Here is a 26,366-nt window from a genome sequence, read left to right as displayed (position 1 = left end):
ATAATAGTGTTATTTCAGTTTGTCCTTTGAAGCTTAGCTTTCAAGTTCTCTGTGCATTCAAAATTGGGCATTGTTGAACACATAATTAGAATAGTGGTCAAAATGTGGATTAGAGAAAGAAGGTTGAAAAACTTGCTATCCTGTGGAATTTCTGAAATCCTAAAATGATTATAACACAAAATGTTCCAGGACCTCACACATATCCGTAAAATGTATCTTCTGGGCTATGTTCCTCCTGTGGTTGGTGTATGCTTCCAACTCGGAGAGATGTCGAGCTTGCTTTTTGTTTGACCTTGCATGATTCAGTTGGAGGTCGTCTAGTTGGATTCATCCTCTAATATTTTTGTTTGTTTATTTTTGTCTCTAAGTTTTTCTTTCTCTTACATAGTTTAATTCACTTAAAAATCATTTTAGTTATTTTTTTCCCCTGTAGCCCTAGAGTGGATCTCTCTCTGTCTCCTTTCTTCTTTCTCTTTAAGTGCTGATCCTGATATTAATAATATACTGTCCTTAATCTTGGACTTCTTATTTTCAACTTATATGACAGTCTTGTTTTCCCTGAGAATACTACGATGTTGTTATTAAATCCTAGAATGGTGAATGGAAGTTAAGCGTGTGTGTGTATCTTTTTAATTGTTGGAGCTTGATCTCTACATGACTTTTCATTTTATGATGGAAAGCAGACTTTCCATTAGCTTGGAATCATGTGACTCCCAGGGTTGGGCAGGAAATTAGTTTTTGTCCAAAATAGCAGGATACAACAGAAGTGATTTTCTTAGCTCCAAAGCCGCTCTGCTGCAGAAACACAAATTGAAATAGTGGCTTAGTGATTGACTTAACTCATTAGGAAGCCTGCTGATAAGAATTTATGTTTAGACTTTGGAAAGGAAGAAGAGACTTTTTTTCCCCAGGTCTTGCAATAGATCCCAGTTACAGGGAACAGTAAAAAGAAAAAAATGTGACTTTCATATAGTATTGAGCAATACTCTGTCTCATAAATCAAATTTTATAGGATTAGTCATTTGTAAGATTGTATCCTTATACCCTATTGTGATTGTATATGTTGATTATACTTTGATTTCTCCATTATTAGAGAAAAGTATTGAGGAAATGACAAAAACAAGTTTTGGGTTTATTTTTTAATTAATTTATTTGGGCAAGCTCAGCTTTTTCAAGCTGTTTATTTTTGCAGATGTATTTCATCAGTTCTTAAGAACGAAGCTAGGAATGTGTGCTGGCTTCCAGGTTAGTACCACCCAGGAATTTAAAAAAATCTGTTTTCTTAAAATATTTCTTTTTTTTGTGGGGGAGATAGGGAATTTTTTCATTTATTCTGGCTAAGTAGATTTTTAAAATATATTTAAATAAGGTATTTTAAATACTGTCTTTGAATATACTGCTTTTTTCATTCCATATTGAAGATTTGACTTGTTTGGGGAATTTATTATTTCACAGTTAATGGTTTTTATGGAAAGGAGGTAAAAGTTACTCATGTTTTTATTTTCTCTGGAAAATTTGAATGTACTATTTGCATCATTTTAGAATTGTTTCTTATCATTCAGAGAGCCTTCTATAGAGGTTAGTCTCTAAGGATATCAATACTTGCTATTAGATTGTGACTATATGTTCCATCAACAAAATTATCCTCTTCTTGTAGAGTATTTCTTACACAGCTAAAGTAACTATATTAAGACAGGGTTCTGACACAGTTTCTTTAAACCAGACTGGAGTAAAAAGAGCTGAGAAAATGACCTTCATTTTGCAAACATTTATTAAGCCTTCCAGTTGTGACAGGCTCTGACGCCATCCTGTCTCTACAGAAATTGACAGTTTAGACAAAAATGACAGCAGCTATATTCAGTATAGTTACTGTTACAAAAGGGTTTCTTTTCCTGATGGTGTCCGTTTCTGGCCACCTCCAGATGGCCTGCCACTTTGAGCTTGGAAGTTGGGAAACAAAACAGATGCAAGGATGCAGAACAACTTCATTTGAAATAAAAAAGAGAACCATGGTACTATGCTATTTTTCTATTAAATCCTAGATAAAGCTAACCTATGTCATGAAGCAGAGTTCCTCAAGTTGAGGGACGTATCCTATCTTCTTGAAGAATAAAACTGCTGTGGACTTCTTGTATTGACTGAAACTATTACAATATTACTTAAATTGCTCATTTTTCTTGTATTATGTTATTTAGTATGCACAGAATATATTACTTAGCGTGCACACATGTATTTTATGCTTATAACTTATGCTAAATAAAATCAAAACAAATGTAGAAATTAAATATGACAACACCATTACAGTTCAGATGAACATTATAATTGAGTTTAAATCAACATGGATTTAGTGAGATGGGTGACACTGCTTTGCTGAAACAGTATTGATATAGAGAATTTTAGCAGAAAGATGTCACCCTAACTGTGCTTCCATGGTTCATCTGTTTTCTGTATTTGGATTTTGATAATACTTACTCAGCAAATGCCTGTTTACATAGTATGTTATTCAAACAATATTAAAAGCTTTATGTCTCTGATTGGAACTTAGGCAAACCAAACCTCACCTTTGCCAATGAGTAGTCTTGAAACAGCACATTAAAGATGTATCACTTGGCCACTGTGTAAAGCTTTATTACTTGGGAAAAAAGCTAGCCTAACTGATACGTTCATTATGTTAGTATCTGATGCAACTATTGCTAAGGATCAGGGGTACAGAAACTCTTTTTGGAAAATGAAGACCATACTTATTTCTAGTAAATTGATATGAGTTGACACAGTCAGAGATGTTGCTAGTCTCTTCCACCTCTTTGCTTATATAAAGCCTTCTAGTTATAGCTTTCCTAGATGTTAATCAACCAACTCAGTTGCACATACAAACTACTGCATAAAAATCATAAAGCAATACGCAGTTGCACAGGGTCATCCCAGAAAGGCAGACTATCCTTAAAACTTTTTTTTTTTAATGGTCATAAAAATAAAAAAAATTTTTTAATATCATAAGACTTTAATAATAATATTCATAGACCTTAGTTTGAGAAATACTGCTATCGGGTACTCAGCAGTTCCTGATGGGGAGAACCAGATTTCTATCTGCATATGCTGGTAAATAGGTTCTCAATTCTAGATCCACTATTAAAGTACAACATTACACTGCTATTTACATTTGATGTCCAGGACCAGACATGAAATACAAAGAATTTAGGTATGTCCTAGGTTTTGAGACAAGCCTAACTAGGGGAAGTTCTTGCTCTATGGAGGCTGTGAGCATTATGCTCTGCTTAGCTGAGGTGAAAGACTGACTATAAAGACTGTCTTTGATGTCTTCTATAACCAGACCGGGCTACGGGCAGTGCTGTTACTTCTCTGTTTGAGAATATAATTTTTATTTTACTCTGAAGACATGATGTTCAATTTCCAGGTTCTACTGGTTATATATAATTCCTAGATATTATAAGTGACTCACTTACTAAAGAATAAATTTAACTCTAGGCTCACCAGTTTTTTTCCCCTACCCTTTACATCTACCACTTCTCTACATTACAGTGCTGTCTTTCTTCTACAACTTTAAAATTCATTATTTCTATCTCTAATTTATCTGAAGGGTAGAACAATCAGTGCTTGAAAATTTAGTTAGAGTAAACCTGTATCTCTCACGATGCCAGGAATTTTGTTTTAGTCCTTTTTTGTTTTCTAATTTATTTTTAGCTAATTTATATATGGCAGGATTTCAACCAGGGGTGTTAACATGTTTACATTTGGTAAAGGGATGGTTGTAAGCTGCACCTACTGCCTGCTTTAGAACTTGGCACATAGTAGGTATTCATTGTAGGTGAATGAAGAGATACACAAATGAAGAAATGAATGAATGATGAATGAATTTGGTATTCGGTGTAATAAGAGGGGCGATGGTGTAACCATGTTAGATTTTTAGCAGGGCATGGTTTAGATTGTTTTTCCATTTGAAGCTGGAGACTTTTTTTGTTGTTGTTAACTGATCTTCATGTTACCTAAGCTTTTATTTATTTTTGGAGATGTTGAAATCTTGGAAAATTTGTTAATTCCTCTGGCTAATGACACTTAGGGAGAGCATGATCTCTGGATAACTGTAGTGGATGGGTTGCCTTTCATATTAGAGGAAACAGTTGTCATAGATAATGCATCAAATTGCGCATAGACTTTCTACTGTTTTGCTTTTTAATTTTAGTTTGAGTTCATCCATCATCCTGGAGCCTCAGATGTAATCTCTTTTTTCCTTGGACTGCTGACTGAATTAATTTCTCTGTGCTTTACTGGGCCTGGAATAACCCAGTTATGATCATGTTAATAGTGGTTTGTCATTGTAGGCCTTTACTATCTACTTCCCTGCTTCCAGCATCAAAACAGGAGTGAAAACACTAAAAGAGTACAAAGAAAATGGCTTTATTTCTGACATGGCACACACAGCTTATTCCATATGACCCTGGTGATAAGTGTGAAACTGAGGAGCTCATGTGCTGCGTTCTTCATTAGTCAGTTCCCCCGTTGGGTTAGCAGATTTCCTTTTATACAATAGTTGTATAATTTGTAGCTGCACTATAGTCAGATGCATTTGAAAAATCAAGTTCATTTCATTTTGATTAAATGAATAAATATATTCCTGTATAAAAATATTCAAAAACTTTATGTAAAGAGGAAAATTTAAGTCACCTGTTATCCTACCACCTAGAAATAACCACAGTTTAATAGAAACTATCTCTTTTTTATGTCTTGGCTATTTTCACCACGAAAAAATTTTTAAATACATTTTTTAAAATTATCTGGGTAATATAAATTTACTTCTAGAAAAATTAGATGATATAGGTTAAATAAAAAGAATACTCATTAAATACCATCTAGAGATAGTTGATATTAAGATTTTGATATGTATTCTTCCAGAATTTTAACTACATAATAAAATATGTAAATTTATGATGAGGTACACAATTTTTTATAAAACTGGAAGCATGCCATACATAATTAGGTATAATTATTTTGTAAATATCTTTGTGTCAGTAAATATATATACCCCTATCATTATTACTAATAGCTTATGACATGCCGTTGTTTTGATTATAAAATAAATTTAACAAAGCTAAGATGATTAAAAATTAGGCCATTAAAAACTTGTTTGATAATTGCTTATGTTGGAGTTTGTACCATACATAATTCTTACATCTTTATGAATCCAGTCTGTTGGTTTCACTATGATTTCTGCCTTTGGGATCATGCTTAGTAATTCCTTCACAATACAAATATTTTAAAATTATTCAGGCCTGTGTTCTTTTATTTACTTATTTTTCTGTGGTCTTTTAGTACTTTGGTATTTTCTATTTTAAAACTAAAACCAATATAGAATTTATCTTACATATTATGAGACAGGAATCTATTTATTTCTAAATCCTTTAAATAAGTTATGCCTCTGCCAGTTTTGTCATAAACAATGATCTGTATAAATAAATGGATCTGTTCCTAGGCCTTAAAGTTTTGTTTCATTGATTTATTCCATTCTTTTGCAAGATCCATACTGTTTTAATTATTGAGTGTTTATAGTATGCTTCAGTGGATGTCTGGTTGAGCCAAACCTCTTAAAATTTTTTGGCTAGTCTGACAGTTGGTCATCTTCCAGATCAACAAATGTGAGAATAATCTGTCAAGTTTCAATCATTTTTTGTAACTTGAATTTTTTTCTTAAAATTGTGTTAAATGTAAAGATTAATTTGGAGAGATTGACATGTTTATATCTTCTCATCAAAAATATAAAATACAGTTTCTATAGTTGACAGTACTATATTCTACACTTGAAAGTTGCTAAGAGAGTATATCTTAAATGTTCTTACACAAAGCTACATGTTTTGCCATATGTAGTGAAAATCCAATTAAGTGTTGGTGATGGACAGGGAGGCCTGGCGTGCTGCGATTCATGGGGTCGCAAAGAGTCGGACACAACTGAGCAACTGAACTGAACTGAACCCAACGGTTGTTTTTCTCAAGTAATGAGAAGGGTAGAGGTAGACAGTCTAGGGGTGTTACAGTGGTGTCATGAAGTCGTCAGTGATGCAGGTTTTTTTGGTCCTTAGGTATAGCTCTTGCCCTTGTGGTCACATGAGGCTCTTCCACCTCCAAGCCTCATATTCATGTTTATGTCCCTTTCTGTCATGAACAGTATCTTCACTGGAGACCTCTATAAATAGAGGCCTTATTTCTTTAGCCAGCACTTGGGTCACATGGGCATATTTCCATCTACCAGGGATTTTGGAAGGTGAGTATTTTTAAATGAGTGCATTGCCATCCAAGGAAAAATAGTGTTCTATTCATAAGTAGAAAAAGGAGAATGAATCTTGGATGGGTCTGTGTCTTGGTTATGGAAGTTACACGTAAAGCCATTATAATCTACAAAAGGATGGTAAGATACATGTGACAAGTTCAACAGTTTAAGGCTCCTATGTGATAAATTACATATATACAATCAGGCAATAAAATGCTTTCAAAGGTTAGAGGTAGAAGAGCTCCCTGCAAGATGGAGTTAACTAGGAAATCTTTAATATAAGAGGTGGAACTTGAATGAAGTAAGTTCAGTTCAGTTCATTCGGTTGCTCAGTCGTGTCCGACTCTTTGCAATCCCATGAACTGCAGCACACCAGGCCTCCCTGTCCATCACCAACTCCCCGAGTTCACCCAAACTCATGTCCATCGAGTCGGTGATGCCATTCAGCCATCTCATCCTCTGTCGTCCCCTTCTTCTCCTGCCCCCAATCCCTCCCAGAATCAGAGTCTTTTCCAATGAGTCAGCTTTTCACATGAGTTGGCCAAAGTACTGGAGTTTCAGCATCAGTCCCTCCAAAAAACACCCAGGACTGATCTCCTTTAGAATAGACTGTTTGGATCTCCTTGAATGAAGTAAAAGATGGGTCAAATATTATACAGAGGTACTAGATGCCTGTTTTGCAAGTGAGGAATTATATACTTAAAATACTTTTGAATCACTAGACCAGCTTGGCAGGAGTAATGCCTATATACCAAGGGGCAATGGAAAATATGTTGGGACAACATAACGGAGGATTATGTGTGCCACCATGAGGAGCGTGGATTTGAGACTTGCTCATATCAGCCGATGTGAAGCCACTCCAGTACTCTTGCCTAGAAAATCCCATGGATGGAAGAGCCTGGTGGGCTGCAGTCCATGGGGTCGCTAAGAGTCGGACACAACTGAGCGACTTCACTTTCACTTTTCACTTTCACACAATGGAGAAGCCAATGGCAACCCACTCCAGTGTTCTTGCCTGGAGAATCCCAGGGACAGCAGAGCCTGGTGGGCTGCCGTCTATGAGGTCGCACAGAGTCGGACACGACTGAAGCGACTTAGCAGCAGCAACAGCAGCATATCAGCCGATCGATTGGGGATTTCTGAAAAGAGGAATCATAAGGGAAAGTAGAATAGAAATGATAACATGTTAGAGTTTAAAAGAGTAATTCATAGATTAGTAAATTAGAAGTAATTAATATATAATGCCATACTTGCTATCCAGTAGTTGAGATAGCTCATAGCATTTTTTACCAAAGCAGTTGGTTCTAAGGAGGCTCCAATACCTAAAATGGACATTTAATACTGTTTCACTTGAAGCCCCGGATACAGAACAATGGAGCTCTAAAATTCAAATTTTCTGTTAAACTTATTTTTTTATATTGCCAAGAAATTCTTTGTTTCTGTTATCTTCACATGGATTTAAAATATTATGTCAGAATATTTTATCATATTAATACCCAAGTGTAATCTTTCTTAATTAAAATCATTTCTCTAAGCCTGCACTGAATAATTTATAAAATGTAGATTGAAAACAGATTGGTGCTCCTTTGGCTAAGTGTATTTTTGTTGTCTATTTCTTCACCCCAAAATTTTTAATTTGTGGAAAATGCTTAAACTTCAAAGCAATTATGTTGACTCAATGTTTTATTTTCCTTTTAAAATCAATCTTAATACATTTTGCAAAGGTTTTTTTTTTTTTTTTTGAATAATTGAGGTGTGTTAGAGCTTTCCCTAGATATACTCATGAATTTTTTTAAATGACAGATATTAATTCTAAAAAATGACATGTATTTATTCAACTGTAAATCTCACAACATAGGAGGATATGTTATCTTTTACTTTAATAATATCAATTACTTTTAATGGTTTGACATAGCAGTTTGAGTAAAAGATTGATTCAATTGAAACATAAAACATGCTTGAAATACTTCCTGTGTAATTATAAATGAACATCTGAAGCTTGAATTACCTCATTTATTTAGTAATTGAAATATCAGAAATTTTCATCATTAGTACCTCATCTGTTCAGAATCTCCTCCTTAATTACCATAAGATCTTTCTTTTTAGAGCCCATTAATATGAATTTAAATCCATGTAGAAGTACAGATATATCACTGTAATGCAATTACACCCAACTACTTAAAATTTCTGTATTCATTATTGGATACTTTTTGACTGTTGTTCAGCTCCCACCCACTGATGTTGGGTTTGGCCTTGAGACTTGCTTTGGTCAGTGGGATGTTAGTGGATGTGACACAAACTTTTAAGTATGCTTTCATGATGGGGCTTTGGTTTTTCACACTGGTAATTTGTCATAAGAAGGGCTTTCCCCGGGAATTGCTGTCCCTTCAGCCTGGTCCCAGAGTGAACACAGGTGGAATGAACCTGAGCCCAACCCACAGCCGGAAGCAGAGCCACCTAACCAAGCCCAGCCTGGACCAGCCTTATTCCAGTAACACATAGACCCGTGAGCATGAGGATAAACCAGCTTTTTGTTTGAGGTGCTTTATTCTGTAGGATTATTGTGGCAGTAGCTGATATATACTGTCTATAAAAAATATGTCCTTATCTTTTCATTAAGAAAATGCATAATAATATATGATTAGATTATCAGTTGCCTGCTTTATTAGTTGCAAAGTAATAGCATATAATACTAATCAATTGGGAGTTTCTTGTGGTTAGTGGCCATTGCAAATTTTAAGTAAAATGCCTGATATGAAGACTTTCCTTTTTACAGACTTGGTTGGTACTTCAGGTCATCACTAAAGGGAATGATTATAGGAGTGACAGCTAACATTTATTGTGGGCCTGGTCAGACATGTGCTTGACATTCATACCACATCTTCTTTTATAGCAAACCTGTCAATCAGTAAACACATATTTATTGAGCACTTATCATATGCCAGATGTTGCAAGGTGCATTGTCCTTTTTTTTAAAGTAAGGTATTACTCTTTTATTTATTTTTGAAAGAGTTTTAATTTTATTTTGTTTGGGTTTTTAAAATTTTTATTGAAATATAGTTGCTTTATGATGCTGTGTTTCTGCTGTTAAGAAAGTGAATCAGCTGTAAATATACATATATCCCTTTGTTGGATTTCCTTCCCATTTAGGTCACCATAGAGCATTGAGTAGACTTTCCTGTGCTTTACAGTAGGTTCTCGTTAGTTAATCTATTTTATACATAGCAGTGTATATATGTCAATCCCAATCTCCCAATTCACTCACCTTCTATTCCCTACCTTGGTATCCATACTTTTGTTCTCTACATCTGTGTCTCTATATTTGCTTTGCAAATAAATTCATCTCTAACTATTTTTAGATTCCACATAATAAGTAATATTATGCAAATTTCTCTTTCTGACTCATTTCACTCTGTATAACAGTCTCTAAGCATATCCACATCTCTGCATGTGGCACCGTTTCATTCCTTTTTGTGGCTGAGTAATATTCCAATGTATATGTGTATCACATCTTCTTTATCCAGTCCTCCACTGATGGACATTTAGGTTGCTTCCATGTCCTGCCTATTGTAAATAGTGCTGCAATGAACATTAGGGTGCATGTATCTTTTTGAATTATGGTTTTCTCTGGGCATATGCCCATGAGTAGTGTTGCTGGGTCATATGGCAGTTCTTTTATTAGTTTTTTAAGGAACCTCCATACACTTCTGCATAGTGGCTGTATCAATTTGCATTCCCACCTTCAGTGCAAGAGGGTTCCTTTTCTGCACACCCTCTCCAGCATTTATTGTTTATAAATTGTTTGATGGTGGCCATTCTGCCAAGTGTGAGGTGATGCCTCATTGTAGTTTTGATTTGAGCATCTTTTCATGTGCCTCTTGGCCATCTGCATATCTTCTTTGGAGAAATGCCTATTTAGGTCTTCTGCCCATTTTTTGATTGGGTTAGGTTTTTTTTTTTTTTTATTGAACTGCAAGACCTATTTGTATATTTTGGAGATTAATCCTTTGTCAATTGCTTTGTTTGCAAATATTTTCTCCCCATTCTGAGGGTTGTCTTTTTGTCTTATTTATGGTTTCCTTTGCTGTGCAAAAGAGTTTAATTTTAAGCTTAATTAGGTCCCGTTGGTTTACATTTGTTCTTATTTTCATTACTCTTGGAGGTGGGTCAAAAGGGATCTTGCTGTGACTTATGTCAAAGGTTGTTCTGCCTTTGTTTTCCTCTTCAGGGTTTTATACTGTCCAAGCCTTACATTTAGGTCTTTAATATATTTTGAGTTTATTTTTTTATATGGTGTTAGGGAATGTTCTAATTTCATTCTTTACTTGGAGCTGTCCAGTTTTTTCCGGCACCACTTATTGAAGAGACGGTCTTTTCTCCACTGTATATTCATTCCTCCTTTGTCATAGATTAGATGAGTATATGTGTGTAGGTTTATCGCTGGGCTTTCTATTCTCTTCCTTTGATCTGTATTTCTGTTTGGTTCCAGTAGCATGCTGTCTTGATTACTATAGCTTTGTTGTATTGTCCAGCTCTTTTTCTTTTTCAAGATTGCTTTGGCTATTTGGAGTCTTTTGTGTTTCCATACAAATTGTAAAATTTTTTGCTCAAATCTAAAAATGCCATTGGTAAAGATTGCTTTGGGATAATATAATCATTTTCACAATATTTATTCTTCCAATACAAGAACATGGTATATTTCTCCATCTGTGTGGTCTTTGATTTTTTTCATCAGTATTATATAGTTTTCTGAGTACAAGTCTTTTGCCTCCTTAGGTAGGTTTATTCCTGGGTGTTTTATTCTTTTTGTTGCAGAGGTAAATGGGATTGTTTCTTTAATTTCTCTTTCTGATATTTTGTTGTTAGTGTTATGAATGCAAGAGATTTCTATACCTAATTTTGTATCCTGCAACTTTACCAAATTCATTGATTAGCTCTAGTAGTTTTCTGGTAGCATCTTTAGAATTTTCTATGCATTATATTACGTCATCTGCAAACAGTGACATTTTACTTCTTCTTTTCCAACTTGGATTCCTTTTCTTTTCCTTCTCTGATTGCAGTGACTAGGACTTCCAAAACTGTATTGAATAATAGTGGTGAGAGTGAGCATCCTTGTCTTCTTCCTGATCTTAGAGGAAATGTTTTCATTTTTCACAGTGTTCGCTCTGGTTTTGTTGTATATGGCCTTTATTACGTGAGGTAGCTTCCCTCTATGCTCACTTTCTGGAGAGTTTTAATCATAAATAGGTGTTGGATTTTGTCAAAAGCTTTTCTGCAGCTATTGAGATGATCATATGGTTTTTATTCAACTTGTTGATATGGTGTGTTACATTGATTGATTTGCTTATACTGAGGAATCCTTGCATCTCTGGGATGAATCCCTTATTATAGTGTTTGATCCTTTTAATGTGTCATTGGGTTCTGTTTTCTAATACTTTATTAAGGACTTTTGTGTCTATGTTCATTAGTGACATTGGCCTGTAATTTTCTTTTTTTGTGGTATCTTTGTCTGGTTTTGGTATCAGGGTGATGGTGGCCTTGTAGAATGAGCTTGGGAGTATTCTTCCCTCTGCAATGATTTTTGAAGAGTTGTAGAAGGGATAAGTATTAGCTGTTCTCTAAGTGTTTGATAGGATTCACCTGTGAAGCTCTCTGTTTCTGGACTTTTGTTGGAATATTTTTAATCACCATTTGGATTTCATTACTTGAGATTGATATGTTCGTATTTTCTATTTCTTCCTGGTTCAGTCTTGGAAGTTTGTACTTTTCTCAGAATTTGTCCATTTCTTCTAGGTTGTCCATTTTATTGGCATATAGTTGCTTGTAGTAGTCTCTTATGATCCTTTGTATTTCTGTGGTGTCAGTTGTAACTTCTTTTTCATTTCTAATTTTACTGATTTGAGTCCTCTCCAATTTTTTTTTTCCCTTGATGAGACTGGCTAAAGATTCATCAATTTTATGTATCTTTTCAAAGAAGCAGCAGTTAGTTTCATTGATCTTTTTTTAAATTGGTTTTTTAGTCTCTATTTCATTTATTTCTGCTCTGACATTTATAATTTCTTTCCTTACACTAATTTTGGGTTTTGCTTGTTGTTCTTTCTCTAGTTACTTTATATGCAAGATTAGGTTGCTTATTTGAGATTTTCTTGTTTCTTGAGGTAGGATTGTGTTGCTATAAACTTTCCTCTTAGAAGTGCTCTTGCTGCATCCCACAGGTTCTAGTTCATCATGTTTTTGTTGTTATTTGTTTCTAGATATTTTTTTGTTTCCTCGGCGATCCATTGCTTATTTAGTAGCGTTACTGTTTGGCTTCCATGTGTTTGTGTTTTTTACAGGTTTTTTTTTCTTGTAACTGACTTCTTTTTTTATTTGCTATAATTAATTTATAATCTCATAGAATTGTGATCAGAAAACAATTTCCATTTTCTGAAATTTACTGAGGCTTTATTTGTGACCCAAAGATGTGATCTGTCCTGGAGAAGGTTCCGTGTGCTCTTGAGAAGAAAGTGTATTCTGCTGCTTTTGGATGGAATGTCCTATAAATATCAATTCAGTCTATCTGGTCCAATGTTTCATTTAAGGCTTTTGTTTCCTTATTAGTTTTCTGTCCATTGGTGTAAGTGAAGTGTTAAAGTCCCTCACTGTTATGGTTACTGTCAATTTCCCCTTTTATAGCTGTTAGCATTTGCCTGGTGTGTTGAGGGGCTCCTATGTTGGGTGCATAAATATTTACAACTGTCACATCTTCTTCTTGGATTGATCCTTAATCATTATGTGATGTCCTTTCTTGTCTCTTGTAAGTCTTTATTTTGTAATGTCCTATTTTTTGTTGATCTGAGGCTCAGAAAAGTTAAGTGACTAGATCAAGTCTCACAGCTAGGAAAGGGTGGAGCTAGGATTTGACTTGTCTGTCTGACTTGAGAGATGATATGATTATCATCACTGGGTTCTTAATGTTTGGAAGAGTAGAAGTGCAAGAAAAGATAGCATTTACAAACTGATATACCTAATATGTATTGATATGCAATTCCTAATAATCAGTTGCTGTATTATATCAGATATCACCTGGAAATTGCCTCAGTCTTTTCTCTATAATTAGCTTAGACCCAAGTGGTTTTATAGCTTTTGGAAGCCTGAAACTCTCCCTACGATATCTAATTCCCATGTCTTATACTCATATGATCCCCCTTCTGTATTTGTCTGGAGGCCACCTCCATTTGCCATGTCAATCTGGGTGTAAAGCCATCCTTTCCAGCTTCTACAGCACATGCCTTCACTAAGCATTTGATGTCCTTTCCCTCTTAGCCTTGCCCCTTAATTGTAATGCCCTGCCTCCCCTCCCCATCCCCTTGCCCCCAGATTCTTCTCCATCTATTTTGTAGAATAGGTTTCCCTTTCCTTTGAAACCATGGTACTCCAGGTACCTGACAACTCTGGGGGTCACATCTCTCCCCCAAGCTAGAGTGTTAGTGTGTGCCTTCCTTGTCTCTATCTCATTAAAAGCAAAAATGATGAGCTTCTCTTGGAAAAACAAAATTTGGAATTAGTCTGACAGCCCTCATTTAGCTCTGTTTTAACTTGAATTTCATTGACATTTCAACATCAACAATTTTGTTCAACTAACCTTAAATGGTGAGAACTGAAAACATCTAATACAAGAAAGAGCTATTTTTCTCAGATTAGGAATAAAATACTTTACATAACTAAGAAACAGGCTATCTTTAGAATTTTACTTACTTCCTACCTCTTTCCAAAAATGTGATTTACAAAAATTACAGAATAAATCTGGATGTAAGCTTTTTCTGTGATTTTTTTCCAGACCACTTTTCCTATTAGCTATTCAGAGCGAATTTCAGGAGTTTGAGAGCTTGGTTTGTTTATGAGCCCAGAATATAGATGCTGGTATAAATTTAAATAGTCTGAAGCACTTGGTTGTACAACCCTATGTTAGAAATGGTTGAAGAACTGCTTTCGGCTTCTATCCAGCCCAGACTGTCTTGTCTTACACAATGTGCCACTAAAGTTTTAATTCCTGTCGGAATTATTTTAAAGGGGAGAAAGCTGAAAACCCACTGACCAAAACAACTTTAATTCTCACTCATTTCTAATGTAATTTTAATTGGTTCATCTTTTATTTAGGAAGCAGTTTCCCTAGTAATTTGGTAGGCATTTGTTCCTTTAAGTCAAACCTTACTGAAGATACTGCCTTAGTGGTGTTTTGAGGAACTCGTGTTTCCTTATATTCCGTTATAGTGGCGCTGTTTTTTATTTAGCAAATATTATTTTCTTTATTAAGCAAAGCATTGCATTAGAATGTGTTTCTAACATCTAAGCAGTTGTAAGGGAAAGTCAGTGAAAGATGGGGCAGACCCCAAATGTGAGGCCTTTGGAAGTGGGATGTCTCAGGAGTCCACATACGAACACTGGGGTTAAGTTCTGTTACTGTTGCTGCTGCTGCTGCTAAGTCGCTTCAGTCGTGTCCGACTCTGTGGGACCCCATAGACGGCAGCCCACCAGGCTCCCCCGTCCCTGGGATTCTCCAGGCAAGAACAGTGGAGTGGGTTGCCATTTCCTTCTCCAATGCATGAAAGTGAAAAGTGAAAGTGAAGTCGCTCAGTTATGTCTGACCCTCAGCGACCCCATGGACTGCAGCCCACCAGGCTCCTCCATCCATGGGATTTTCCAGGCTAGAGTACTGGAGTGGGGTGCCATTGCCTTCTCCGTCTGTTACTGTTAGTCTAGTCTTAATACTGAGGTTGCAAAAAAGAGCATTTTATCATTATGTGACCTTGACCAAACTCTTTAATCTTCCTAAACCTTTCATTCCTTATGTGTTAGTTGGGGACTATGTCTGCCTTGGTGGTGGTGATTTAGTAGCTAAGTTGTGTCTGACTCTTTGCAACCCATGGACTGTAGCCCGCCAGGCTCCTCTGTCCATGGGATTTCCCAGGCAAGAATACTGGAGCAGGTTGCCATTTTCTTCTCCAGGGGGTCTTCCTGATGCAGGGATAGAACTCGAGTCTCCTGCATTGCAGGTGGATTCTTTACCGCTGAGCTCCCAGGGAAGCCCTTACTTAACTCAGAATGTTGTTGTGAGGGTTAGATAAAACACTGCATGTGAAAGTGATTTGTAAAGAACCTATAGACATTAGTGATTATGTTTGTGAGGCAAAAGTGTTGGCAGGATGGAGGAGGAGAAAGAAGGTTGCTCTTGAATGTATTCCTGCAGTGTGTTTGAAAAGGGATAGTCCTCAAATCCTCAGTGGTTGAAAGATGGCCAGGAAGGGGACTACCAGCCGGAGGCCCAGCCTTGACAGGGCTTCTTTACTGCCTTTGTGAAATCATTCCCTATCATTTCAGGTAATATTTGAGTATTTACCATGTGCTGGGCACCATGTTAGTTATTAGGGACACACAGTATGACAAGATAAAGTCCTTTGCCTTCCAAAACTTTGCAGTCCCTCTGTGGACAACACAGCTCTGCCTCTCTGGCTGGGCCAGGAGAAGGATGGGCAGAGTGTGACTGGAGCAGTGAAGAAGCTAGTTCTTGTGACTCCATCTTGCATGCTCTTTCCATTATTAATCATTAATAATGTTGGAAGATTTTAAATCACCATTTTTATTTCATTACTTGAGATTGATATGTTCATATTTTCTATTTCTTCCTCGTTCAAGAAATTTATACTTTTTAACAATTTGTCCATTTCTAATAGGTTGTCCATTTTATTGGCATATAGTTGCTTCTAGTAGTCTCTTATGATCCTTTGTATTTCTGTAGTGTCAGTTGTAACTTCTTTTTCATTTCTAATTTTACTGATTTGAGTCCTCTCCGTTTTTTTTTTTTTTCTTGATGAGACTGGCTAAAGGTTCATCACTTTTGTTTATCTTTTCAAAGAAGCAGCAATTAGCTTCATTGATTTTTTTAAAATTTATTTTTAGTCTCTATTTCATTTATTTTTGCTCTGACCTTTATAATTTCTTTCCTTACAGTAACTTTGGGTTTTGCTTGTGGTTCTTTCTCTGGTTACTTTATCTGCAAGATTAGGTTGCTTATTTGAGATTTTTCTTGTTTCTTGAGGTAGGATTGTGTTGCTATAAACTTTCCTCTTAGAAATATGCTCTTGCTGCATCTCATAGGTTCGGGTCATCATGTTTTCATTATTTGTTTTTAGATATTTCCATTATTTATATGTTTAACTGTTTAAATCACACAGAAAAGAAAAAGTGTACGGGTGTTTAAACGGTCACAAACAACATCTTGTAGTAACACCTTTTTTCCTTTAATAGACGGGGAGTGACAGGACCACTGCTTTTGTATAGGGTTATCCCCTTTCAGGTTTCTTAAATGCTCTTTTTAGGTTTCAGGGACATTGTCCTCACCATGAGGTACTACTCTTTTGCTTGTTTGTATTCTTGTTACAGGACACCAAGTCTTCCGGCATCATTTTAATTTCATATTTTGTATTCAAAAGTTAAATTGCTAGTGATCTTTATCTTTGACAGTTTTTAAAGGAAACAAGTGGATACTCCATTATTCGTATGAGTGAGGATCCAGTGATATAGATTCCTCCCAATTAGTGGTAATCATTTTTGGCTCTGGAATGCTTTAAGGATTTTTCCCTACTTATTTCTTTCTTAGACAGATAATACAATAGAACATTTTCAGAGGCTAGCACAATGAGGGGGAGCATACTCCAGAAGATGCCAAGTAATACAGGGAAGCTAACCTCAGCTTAAAAACTCACTGCAGAAAATCTGGAGGCTGGGAAGGGGAGGGTGGGGAAGCTGGTGTTGAATTAAGTTCTCCACTGTATCTAATTAATGTTTTATTCCAGTAGAGTGCCACTTTGGTGCCTACTTTAACTTAAATATTTAGAGAAAATACAGGAAAGTTTGTGAGAAAATGAAGTCTTGTCTAAACACACTGGTCTCAGTTGTTTGTATTTATGCAGAAACCCCAGTCAGTCCAGTGCGACCCATGTACTCAGCATTACTGTAAATTCACATGATGTCCTGGATGCTTTGGGAGATGGCAGCCAACTGCACATTCAATAATCAAAACCAAAAATATTTTAATATACAAGTGAGTAAAAACGGATTCTCCTAGCTAAGTCTGGACCCATCATTTAAAGATGTTGAGCGCCTGGAATTTTTATGTGCCTCGGTGAGGCCACAGTTTCCTCTGACAGACAATCTGTTGTTATTACTGGCTGTAGGCAGTAATAAAGGGCAGAGTCAGGAAAGACAAAGAATTACAGTACAGAATTTTCAATAATGTGTTGATGTCAGGAAAAGAGTGGGGCCGTTTCTGATAAGGAAGAAGTGTTAATTTTAAACAGCTGTGAATGTACTTTCTGTGATCTCCTCCTGAAAAGTAACAGCGGGGTAATTCATGGGCTGCAGGTCACAAGATGAGTTTGAGTAATCGATCCCTAAGTGAAACCACAGAGAGGAGAAGTAAATACTGAAGGAGGTGACAGAGTTCAGCCCTGGGTTAGAACACAGAGTCTTTTACAATTCTGTGTTCCTGCCCCAGGTTTCGATTTGGCAGAGGCCACTTCCCTCCTCTAAGCCCTGCCACTCCCTTATAATGAATCAACACTGATCAGTAACTATGAGAGCACAGGATAAAAATTACTCCGACATTAGAGTTTCAGAAATGACCATTGAAAAGTATGCAGCATTCCTACTACCCCGGCTAACTCTTTGTAGCACACTCATTTTGATGCTTAAGGAAATGCAATACAATTTTTCTACACTGATTGAGAATTTTTATCAATACATTTCGCTGGAAGAATGATAAACTGCCCATGTCTATGAAATTGGGTAAGAGCCTGTTATTTTGGTGAAGGCACATATATGTGAAGATCTATCTGCAAGCCATTAGGTACAAATACTGAATAAGGACTGAGTTGGAAGTTGAATGCTTCACAGTTTCAGATTGGACTTAGTATTAGGATACATTCAGTTTTAAATCCAGCCTTAATACTTATGTGTGTTTAGAGTATCTGTTTTTCAAAGAATGAGTAACAATCTCCTCCTCAACCCCCTAATCTGGGGCAGTTTAGCTTAGTACTAGATGTTTAGGGACTGGGGTTTTTGTTTGATTCTTCTTTAGGAGTTTGGAGTAAATCCTTTTTTCTATCTCTTATTTCTCTTACTTGACTTATAGCATATGCACACTTATTCTGGCTCCCCTGCTTCTGAAACTGTCACACATGTAACACTCTTTATGATACAGTTTTAAAATATCTGGAATAGTGATATTTTATGACTTTGTTAACCTAAGGTATTGTTATGTGCATGAATACTGGTACCAACATTGCGTAGAATAAGAACAGAATTGTGTAAATGGATGTTGTATCATTTAATCCTTATTCTTTTTCATATTTTATAAAAATTCCACAAATATTTGGGACTATGAAGTGAGGTGCAGAGTTCCACACGATTGTTTTCAGATTCCACCTCTGAGCTCAGAGCTTAAAATCTCCAGGACTGAGGATCTAAGTGGCCTTATACGAATGAAACAGGCCAGTACTCAAAGCTGCCACCATTATGGTTTGATTTTTGCAAAACTTCCAAATCATCTTCTCAGAAAGCTAAACCCAGCTGCTCTTCAAGATAAGCCAGAGTGGCTATGAAAGTAGAATCTCATAGATAAAGAGAAATATGGACAGACTCAGACTGGTTGAACAATAGAACAGCCCCTTCCTCTTTTAAAGGAAAGGAAGATAGATGGAAGTAATGAATTTCAGTGCCTTATTACTTTCTTTAGGGAAAGAGATCACATTTACTATAAATCCAGCCCAGTTCAGTTGCTCAGTCGTGTCCGACTCTTTGCAACCCCATGAATCACAGCACGCCAGGCCTCCCTGTCCATCACCAACTCCTGGAGTTCACCCAAACTCATGTGCACCAAGTTGGTGATGCCATCCAGCCATCTCATCCTCTGTCGTCCCCTTCTCCTCCTGCCTCCAATCCCTCCCAGCATCAGGGTCTTTGGCAATGAGTCAGCTCTTTGCGTCAGGTGGCCAAAGTATTGAAGTTTCAGCCTCAGCATCAGTGCTTCCGAAGAACACCCAGGACTGATCTCCTTTAGAACAGACTGGTTGGATCTCCTTGCAGACAAGGGACCACAGTTCAAAAGCATCAATTCTTTGGTGCTCAGCCTTCTTCACAGTCCAACTCTCACATCCATACATGACCACTGGAAAAACCATAGCCTTGACTAGATGGACCTTTGTTGGCAAAGTAATGTCTCTGCTTTTCAATATGCTATCTAGGTTGGTCATAACTTTCCTTCCAAGGAGTAAGCGTCTTTTAATTTCATGGCTGCAGTCACCATCTGCAGTGGTTTTGGAGCCCCCCAAAATAAAGTCTGACACTGTTTCCACTGTTTCCCCATCTATTTCCCATGAAGTGATGGGACCAGATGCCGTGATCTTCGTTTTCTGAATGTTGAGCTTCATCAAGAGGCTTTTTAGTTCCTCTTCACTTTCTGCCATAAGGGTGGTGTCATCTGCATATCTGAGGTTATTGATATTTCTCCCGGCAATCTTGATTCCAGCTTGTGTTTCTTCCAGCCCAGTGTTTCTCATGATGTACTCTGCATATAAGTTAAATAAGCAGGGTGACAATATACAGCCTTGACATACTCCTTTTCCTATCTGGAACCAGTCTGCTGTTCCATGTCCAGTTCTAACTGTTGCTTCCTGACCTGCATACAGATTTCTCAAGAGGCAGGTCAGGTGGTCTGGTATTCCCCTGTCTTTCAGAATTTTCCACAGTTTATTGTGATCCACACAGTCAAAGGCTTTGGCATAGTCAATAAAGCATAAATAGATGTTTTTTTGGAACTCTCTTGCTTATTCAATGATCCAGCGCAGGTTGGCAATTTGATCTCTGGTTCCTCTGCCTCTTCTAAAACCAGCTTGAACATCTGGAAGTTCACGGTTCACATATTGCTGAAGCCTGGCTTGAAGAATTTTGAGCATTACTTTACTAGCGTGTGAGATGAGTGCAATTGTGTGGTCATTCCTTGTCATTGCCTTTCTTTGGGATTGGAATGAAAACTGACCTTTTCCAGTCCTGTGGCCACTGCTGAGTTTTCCAAATTTGCTATAAATTAGGAAGGAGGAATTTACATAAAGTACAGAATAGATCAGAAAATATTAGACATATAGGATCAGGCAGATCTTCAGCATTAAACAGGGAGTAAAATAATAATACAGACTATAATTCTATAAATGGGTAGATAAGAACCATAATAATGGCAACAAGCTAACATTTAAAGAGTGTTGCCCAAGTGGTTCAGCGGTAAAGAATCTGCCTGTAATACAGGAGATCTAGCTTTGATACCTGGGTCGGGAAAATTCCCTGAAGAAGGAAATGACAACCCACTCCAGTATTCTTGTCTGGGAAATCCCATGAACAGAGGAGCCTGGAGGGCTGCAGTCCTTGGGGTAGCAAAGAGTCAGATATGACTTAATGACTAAACAACAACAATATTTAAAGAGTGCTCAATGTTGATTAGATACAGTAATATATATTATCTATTGGTTAGATATCCATTTGCAAGGCAGATGTTGTCTTTATCCCTATTGTGGAGATGAAGAAATCAAGGTATAAAGAGATTAAGAGTCTTATTTAAGGTCATTCACAGCTCTGCTAGCTTTTAGATCCAGGGAACCTGATTGCAGAAACCATGTCGTTAACCAGAATGCCATACTGCCTCCCATGAATCTGAAAGTCTAGACCATCCGTAAGTGTTAATGGGGAGGGTTTGGTGCAGATTGGTGGAATATGGCCCCAACAGAGGCGAAGTTCTAGATTCTTTAGGAAGTGGCACAAATACCTTAAATATCAAGGTAATCCTAAAAAAAAGTTCATCCCAAAGGACTTTGGTATGGGAGTCTCCCACTAAGTATTAGGGACCTGTAACCAAGAGATTAAGACTTCGCAGTGAGAAACCCAGCCACAGGAAACTGGGATCCAAGACAAGGACCCAGTCATGGTGCACTGGAGTAAAAATCAGAGAAACAGTAATTCAGGGCAGAGGCAGGAAGATCTTGACAGAGGTTTTCTTATGTTATCTCCCCTGCTGAGGGCTGGAGTTGGCCCTGGAGTCAGATGCCTAACTTGGAGTCAGGTTAATTTAATAGATTCGGCTCAGACGGAAAGAAGCAGGGGCAGGGAGCCAGGTAGGCCATTACAAACTAACCCAACTGGGTTAGAGTTCCTGGCAAGAGGCTAATTTTACTAATATTATTTCTCCACTACAGCAGCCCCTGCTTCTGTGGGAGATGGTGGGAGGTCATATAGCAATGACATTGAAATACTCAAGGACTGTGGAACAGGGAGATGAATTTTCATACCATAATTGAAAAATTCAATAGAATCCTTTCACATATGTCTTATGGCATAATCAAAGTTGTTACTCTTATTTATTATTTTTTAAAAACCATAGTATGTTATGTAATTTGTTGATTGTAGATTTTGCTAAGCCATTTGGAAGATTATTAGGAAGAATAATTGAATACGAAATTGTTTAATTATTCATATTACTTGTTTCTGATGTTTATAATAACTATTGGAGGATATCTGTAATTTGAGGAGCTCTAGATTTGTATCCTTAGAAGACACAGTGAATATTCAGTTTGGAAAATCATTTATTTAAATAGTTCTCATTTGCTAGTCCTGTCTTTTATTTCATGGAGGAAAAAAATAAAAAGCAAGTAGTGTTTATCCGACTACCTCCATATTTTATAACAGCCCTAAAAACTATACAACTGTATATTCTTTCCAAAGGTTAAGATTTCCTAGATCTAGTTATTCAGTTCAGTCCCTCAGTCATGTCCAACTCTGTGACCCCAAGGACTGCAGCACACCAGGCCTCCCTGTCCATCACCAGACCCCGGAGGTTACTCAAAGTCATGTCCATTCAGTGGGCGATACCATCCAACTATCTCATCCTCTGTCATCCCCTTCTCCTCCTGCCCTCAGTCTTTCCCAGCATCAGGGTCTTTTCAAATGAGTCAGCTCTTTGCATCAAGTGACCAAAGTCTTGGAGCTTCAGCTTCAGCATCAGTCCTTCCAATGAATATTCAGGACTGATTTCCTTTAGGATGGACTGGTTGGATCTCCTTGCAGTCCAAGGGACTCGCAAGAGTCTTCTCCAACACCACAGTTCAAAAGCATCAATTCTTCGGCATTCAGCATTCTTTATAGTCCAATTGTCACATCCATACATAACTACTGGAAAAACCATAGCCTTGACTAGACGGACCTTTGTTGGCAAACTAATGTCTCTGCTTTTTAATATGCTGCCTAGGTTCATAACTTTTCTTCCAAGGAGTAAGCGTCTTTTAATTTCATGGCTGCAGTCACCATCTGCAGTGATTCTGGAGACCCAAAAAATAAAGTCTGCCTCTGTTTCCATTGTTTCCCCATCTATTTGCCATGAAGTGATAGGACCAGATGCCATGATCTTAGTTTTCTGAATGTTGAACTTATAAGCCAGATTTTTCACTCTTCTCTCACTTTCCTCAAGAGGCTCTTTAGTTCTTCTTCAGTTTCTGCCGTAAGGGTGGTGTCATCTGCATATCTGAGGTTATTGATGTTTCCCTCTGAGATTCATTCCTTTGCCTGAGTCAGGTCTCTGGTAAAATGTGGTTTTCTCAGAGAGGCTTTCCCTGATCATGTTTTCAAAATTATTACTAGATTCCTCCTCTTCTACCCACATTGTGCTCTAATCCTTTACCTGGTTTCAGCTTATTCACAGTACTTATTAAATATGACACAGTATATATTTAACATGTATTTGTTTATTTTCTGTCTCCTTTCATTAGAAAATAAACTCCATGAGAGAGGAGACTTTTTTGTTCCCAGCTATATTGCAATCCTTGGAATAGTATCTGAAGTAGAGTTAAATGCTCAATAAACAACTATGGGACAAATGAATGACTAATGGATGATGAATATAAGAAGATCGAGTTCTCTCATGATAGTGAAGAAAGCAGACAAGGAGAAATAAACTAAGCAAGTATTCTAACATATTTTGTTCTTTTGTGTGTGAAGATAGTGTCATTGATCACATTTCTTCCTGTGATTCTCACTTAAAAGAGCAAAATGGAACATAAGCATGTTTGGAAATATTGCTTTAATTAGTTTAAATTAGTTGGTGTCTCATCATTTAGTTTAGACGTATGTTCCATAAATTTTTAAAGGCTTTTAATGAAAGAAAATTAAACCTACTGCATTAGGCAGCTTGGACTGTCATAATAAAATATCATAGACTAGGTGGCTTAAACAACAGAGACTTATTTTCTCTAAGTTCTGGAGGCTAGAAATCTAAGATCTGGGTGCCAGCATGGTCATGGTCTGGTGAGGATTGGCTTGCAGGTGGCTGCCTTCTTACTGTGTTCTCATGTGGCAGAGAGAGCAAGCTCTGGTGTCTCTTCCTTTTCCTGTAAGGGCACTAATCCCACCATTAGGGACCCAGCTCTTGATATCATACAACCTAATTATCTCGCAGAGGCCCCATGTCCAGATGCCATCACAGTGAAGTTAGGGCTTCAATGTACAAATTTTGGAAGTGTTCATGCTGCTGCTGCTAAGTCGCTTCAGTTGTTCTGACTCTGCGACCCCATAGACGGCAGCCCACCAGGCTCCCCCATCCCTGGGATTCTCCAGACAAGAACACTGGAGTGGGTTGTCATTGCCTTCTCCGGGAGTGTTCATAGCACCTACCAAATAATATGCATTATTTTCCAGTGAATTAATGAATAGGTACATTCAAAACTCTTCGAGTATTTGTCTTAGAGTGAAATTACAGCAAATGCACATAAAAAACTTAATTATTTTTGCAAAATATTGTGAATGCTTGTAAGTACAAAGGCTAAATTGGCCAGCACCTGGGTAATGCCTGGGCTACTACTTCATTTGTGGTTTGTCGAGGTATCTGTTTATTATGTAGCTATTTAGGGACTCACGTGAACACATCATTTTTTATAGGCCAAAAACCTAACTCTGATCTTCTACTTATCTTTTGTAAATTTATTTCCCTAAATAAATCACAAATCTACTTACCATGCCTAGACCTACACACCGTATGCTGTCATTATAGCTACTTAGAATCATAGTGTAGGTCAAAGCTCCTTGGCTGGAGAACTGACTCCTCTAATAGTAATATTTTTGCCTCACTGGCACCTCCAGTATTTTTCTAGCCTGAGATCAGCATGTCTTCCTGATGTTCACGGCCTATGCTGCTCTTCCAGGAATGTCTCAAGGGGATCCTGCCTGAAAGAAAAGAAGCCACACTCTCACATTCGCTGCCTATAAAGAGAGCAAGCATGGCCTCTGGCTTGTGCTTTCAGTCAGTTTCAACACAGAAATGGAACCGACAGTTATCAACTCAGAACTTCCCCTACTGCCCATGTATTTTCTAGTCTAGAATAATGAGGTGAATAAATGCTTCGTGGCAAAGTTGAGGAGGAAAGCATCCAGCACCTGACTGCTCCTCTCATTCCTCACCTCTGAAGTAGGATTGTAAGCTGAAGTAGGAGTGTTTGGGGCTGTGCCATCTGTCCCTGTTAGAAGCACTGAGCTCATAATGACTAAGAAACCCCAGGGGGTTGTCTAAGCCACCAGGGTTAGAAAGGGACACAGCATTATCACAGCTGAGCTAAAATTTAATATGATTCTTACTTTACCACCCATGGTGACCTAAGAAGGTGGGATGGCAGACAAGCTCTAAATAGAGGAGCTTAGTCATGGCTCACCAGAAAGCCAAAAAGCTGTTTTCATGGTGGAAGAGGGAAGAAGAAACTGGGAAATATTTCTAAATAGTCATATGTTTACATATGAACTTATAAGAGTTGGACACAACTGAGCGACTGATCTGATCTGATCTGTGAGAACTATGTACCTTAAAAATAAGTCCCAAATTTAAAGCATTTATGTAAAAAATTGTACATTTACTCACCAATTAAAAATGACGAGCATTCCCCAGAAGAAAGTGTAACCCCAGTAGCCCAGGGGCTGAGAGTTCTGTCATTAGAGGTGGGAATTTCTTCTCAGAATGAAGATAAAATTGTATTCCTACCTGTGTGACCCCAAGGATGGTTGAGAGGGGTCTGGGGTTATTGTAATGAAGGTGGGTAGGATTGAGCACACCCACAGAAGTGTGGCGGGTAGGGAGTGTGTCACCATATCTCAGTAGTGTATTTTTATAAGCTAAATTTTACATGAGGAATGAAGCCACAATCCTTGAACTAAGAGTGAAAAAGTAGATGATCAGTTTATTAATTTATGGTGGAAAACACACCTCATTCAGCAGTCAACCTGCATGCATACCAAGATGTGGCAAACAGAGACTCATACAAGAAAATTGCCTTTTCCCAAAAAGTAACACTTCATAACTTTTGTAGCCTGGAGAAATCACTCCCTTGTCCACTGTTGAGATGTTTCTTTTTCTAAGAACTTGAAAAAGTTGTCTCTAATCAGAGCTCCTATAGCACACTTAAAGACATAAATACTTTTCTCATTCTCTAACTTTTAGTTTTCCCATTTTTAGTGGACGTCAGCAATAAGGGAATGTCATTTCAGCATTCCCTCCCTCATCAATACCGTAACAAGTAAAAATTCCCAAGACTGAGGCTTATAAGGGTGCAATTTATAGTTGTTATGGAGCATTGGGTTTCTCCAGAGAACATGCAAATTCATGCAGTCTTTTCTCATTGTTTGGTTGTGCTACATGGCATGTGAGATCTTAGTTCCCTGACCAGGGATTAAACCTGTGCCCCCTGCAGTGGGAGCTTGGAGTTTTAACCTCTGGACCACCAGGGAAGTCTCACAATGGTTGCAATTAAGATGAGCATCTCTGTGAAACGAGCAGCCCTTCCACAAAAGGATTGAGGGACACAATGAGATAGGAGTCAGAAAGCCTGAGGGCTAGACCTAGGGATTTATTACCTAACAGCCTGACCTTGACTGTGTTTTTCTGACTTCAACGGCTTAAGCTGCGAAATGAGATCTCTTTTACCTTTGCCATGGAATCCAGATCTAGCAATTTATTTTAATAATTCTG

The 26,366-nt window shown here is 37.4% G+C and overlaps 1 protein-coding gene across 15 annotated transcripts in view; it reads left to right on the top strand.

Annotated features, from left to right (window-relative positions):
- The window catches only part of ACYP2 (acylphosphatase 2), a 190,906-nt gene that overhangs the window by 86,579 nt on the left and 77,961 nt on the right, over positions 1 to 26,366 (top strand). For 2 of the 15 annotated variants that reach the window (XR_015136916.1, XR_015136917.1), the window contains one exon: positions 1,193 to 1,245. The exons of 11 other annotated variants lie outside the window; for them this stretch is intronic. Coding sequence is in view for 2 of the 4 variants with exons in the window: in XM_086326909.1 (XP_086183035.1) it covers positions 1,193 to 1,245; positions 2,043 to 2,113 (124 nt within the window). In the remaining 2 variants the exon portion in view is untranslated. Of the gene's footprint in view, positions 1 to 1,192; positions 1,246 to 2,042; positions 17,349 to 23,127; positions 23,335 to 26,366 lie in introns of those variants that run through there. 2 more of the 15 variants (XM_086326909.1, XM_086326916.1) reach the window with 2 other exon arrangements.

Source organism: Bos grunniens, chromosome 11, assembly GCF_055505025.1.
Source record: "Bos grunniens cultivar Pamir isolate PY7600 chromosome 11, Bosgru_T2T1.0, whole genome shotgun sequence".
Classification (NCBI taxonomy): domain Eukaryota; kingdom Metazoa; phylum Chordata; class Mammalia; order Artiodactyla; family Bovidae; genus Bos; species Bos grunniens.
The sequence above is the reverse complement of the archived record's forward strand: the minus strand, read 5'-3'. Positions and strand labels throughout refer to the sequence as shown.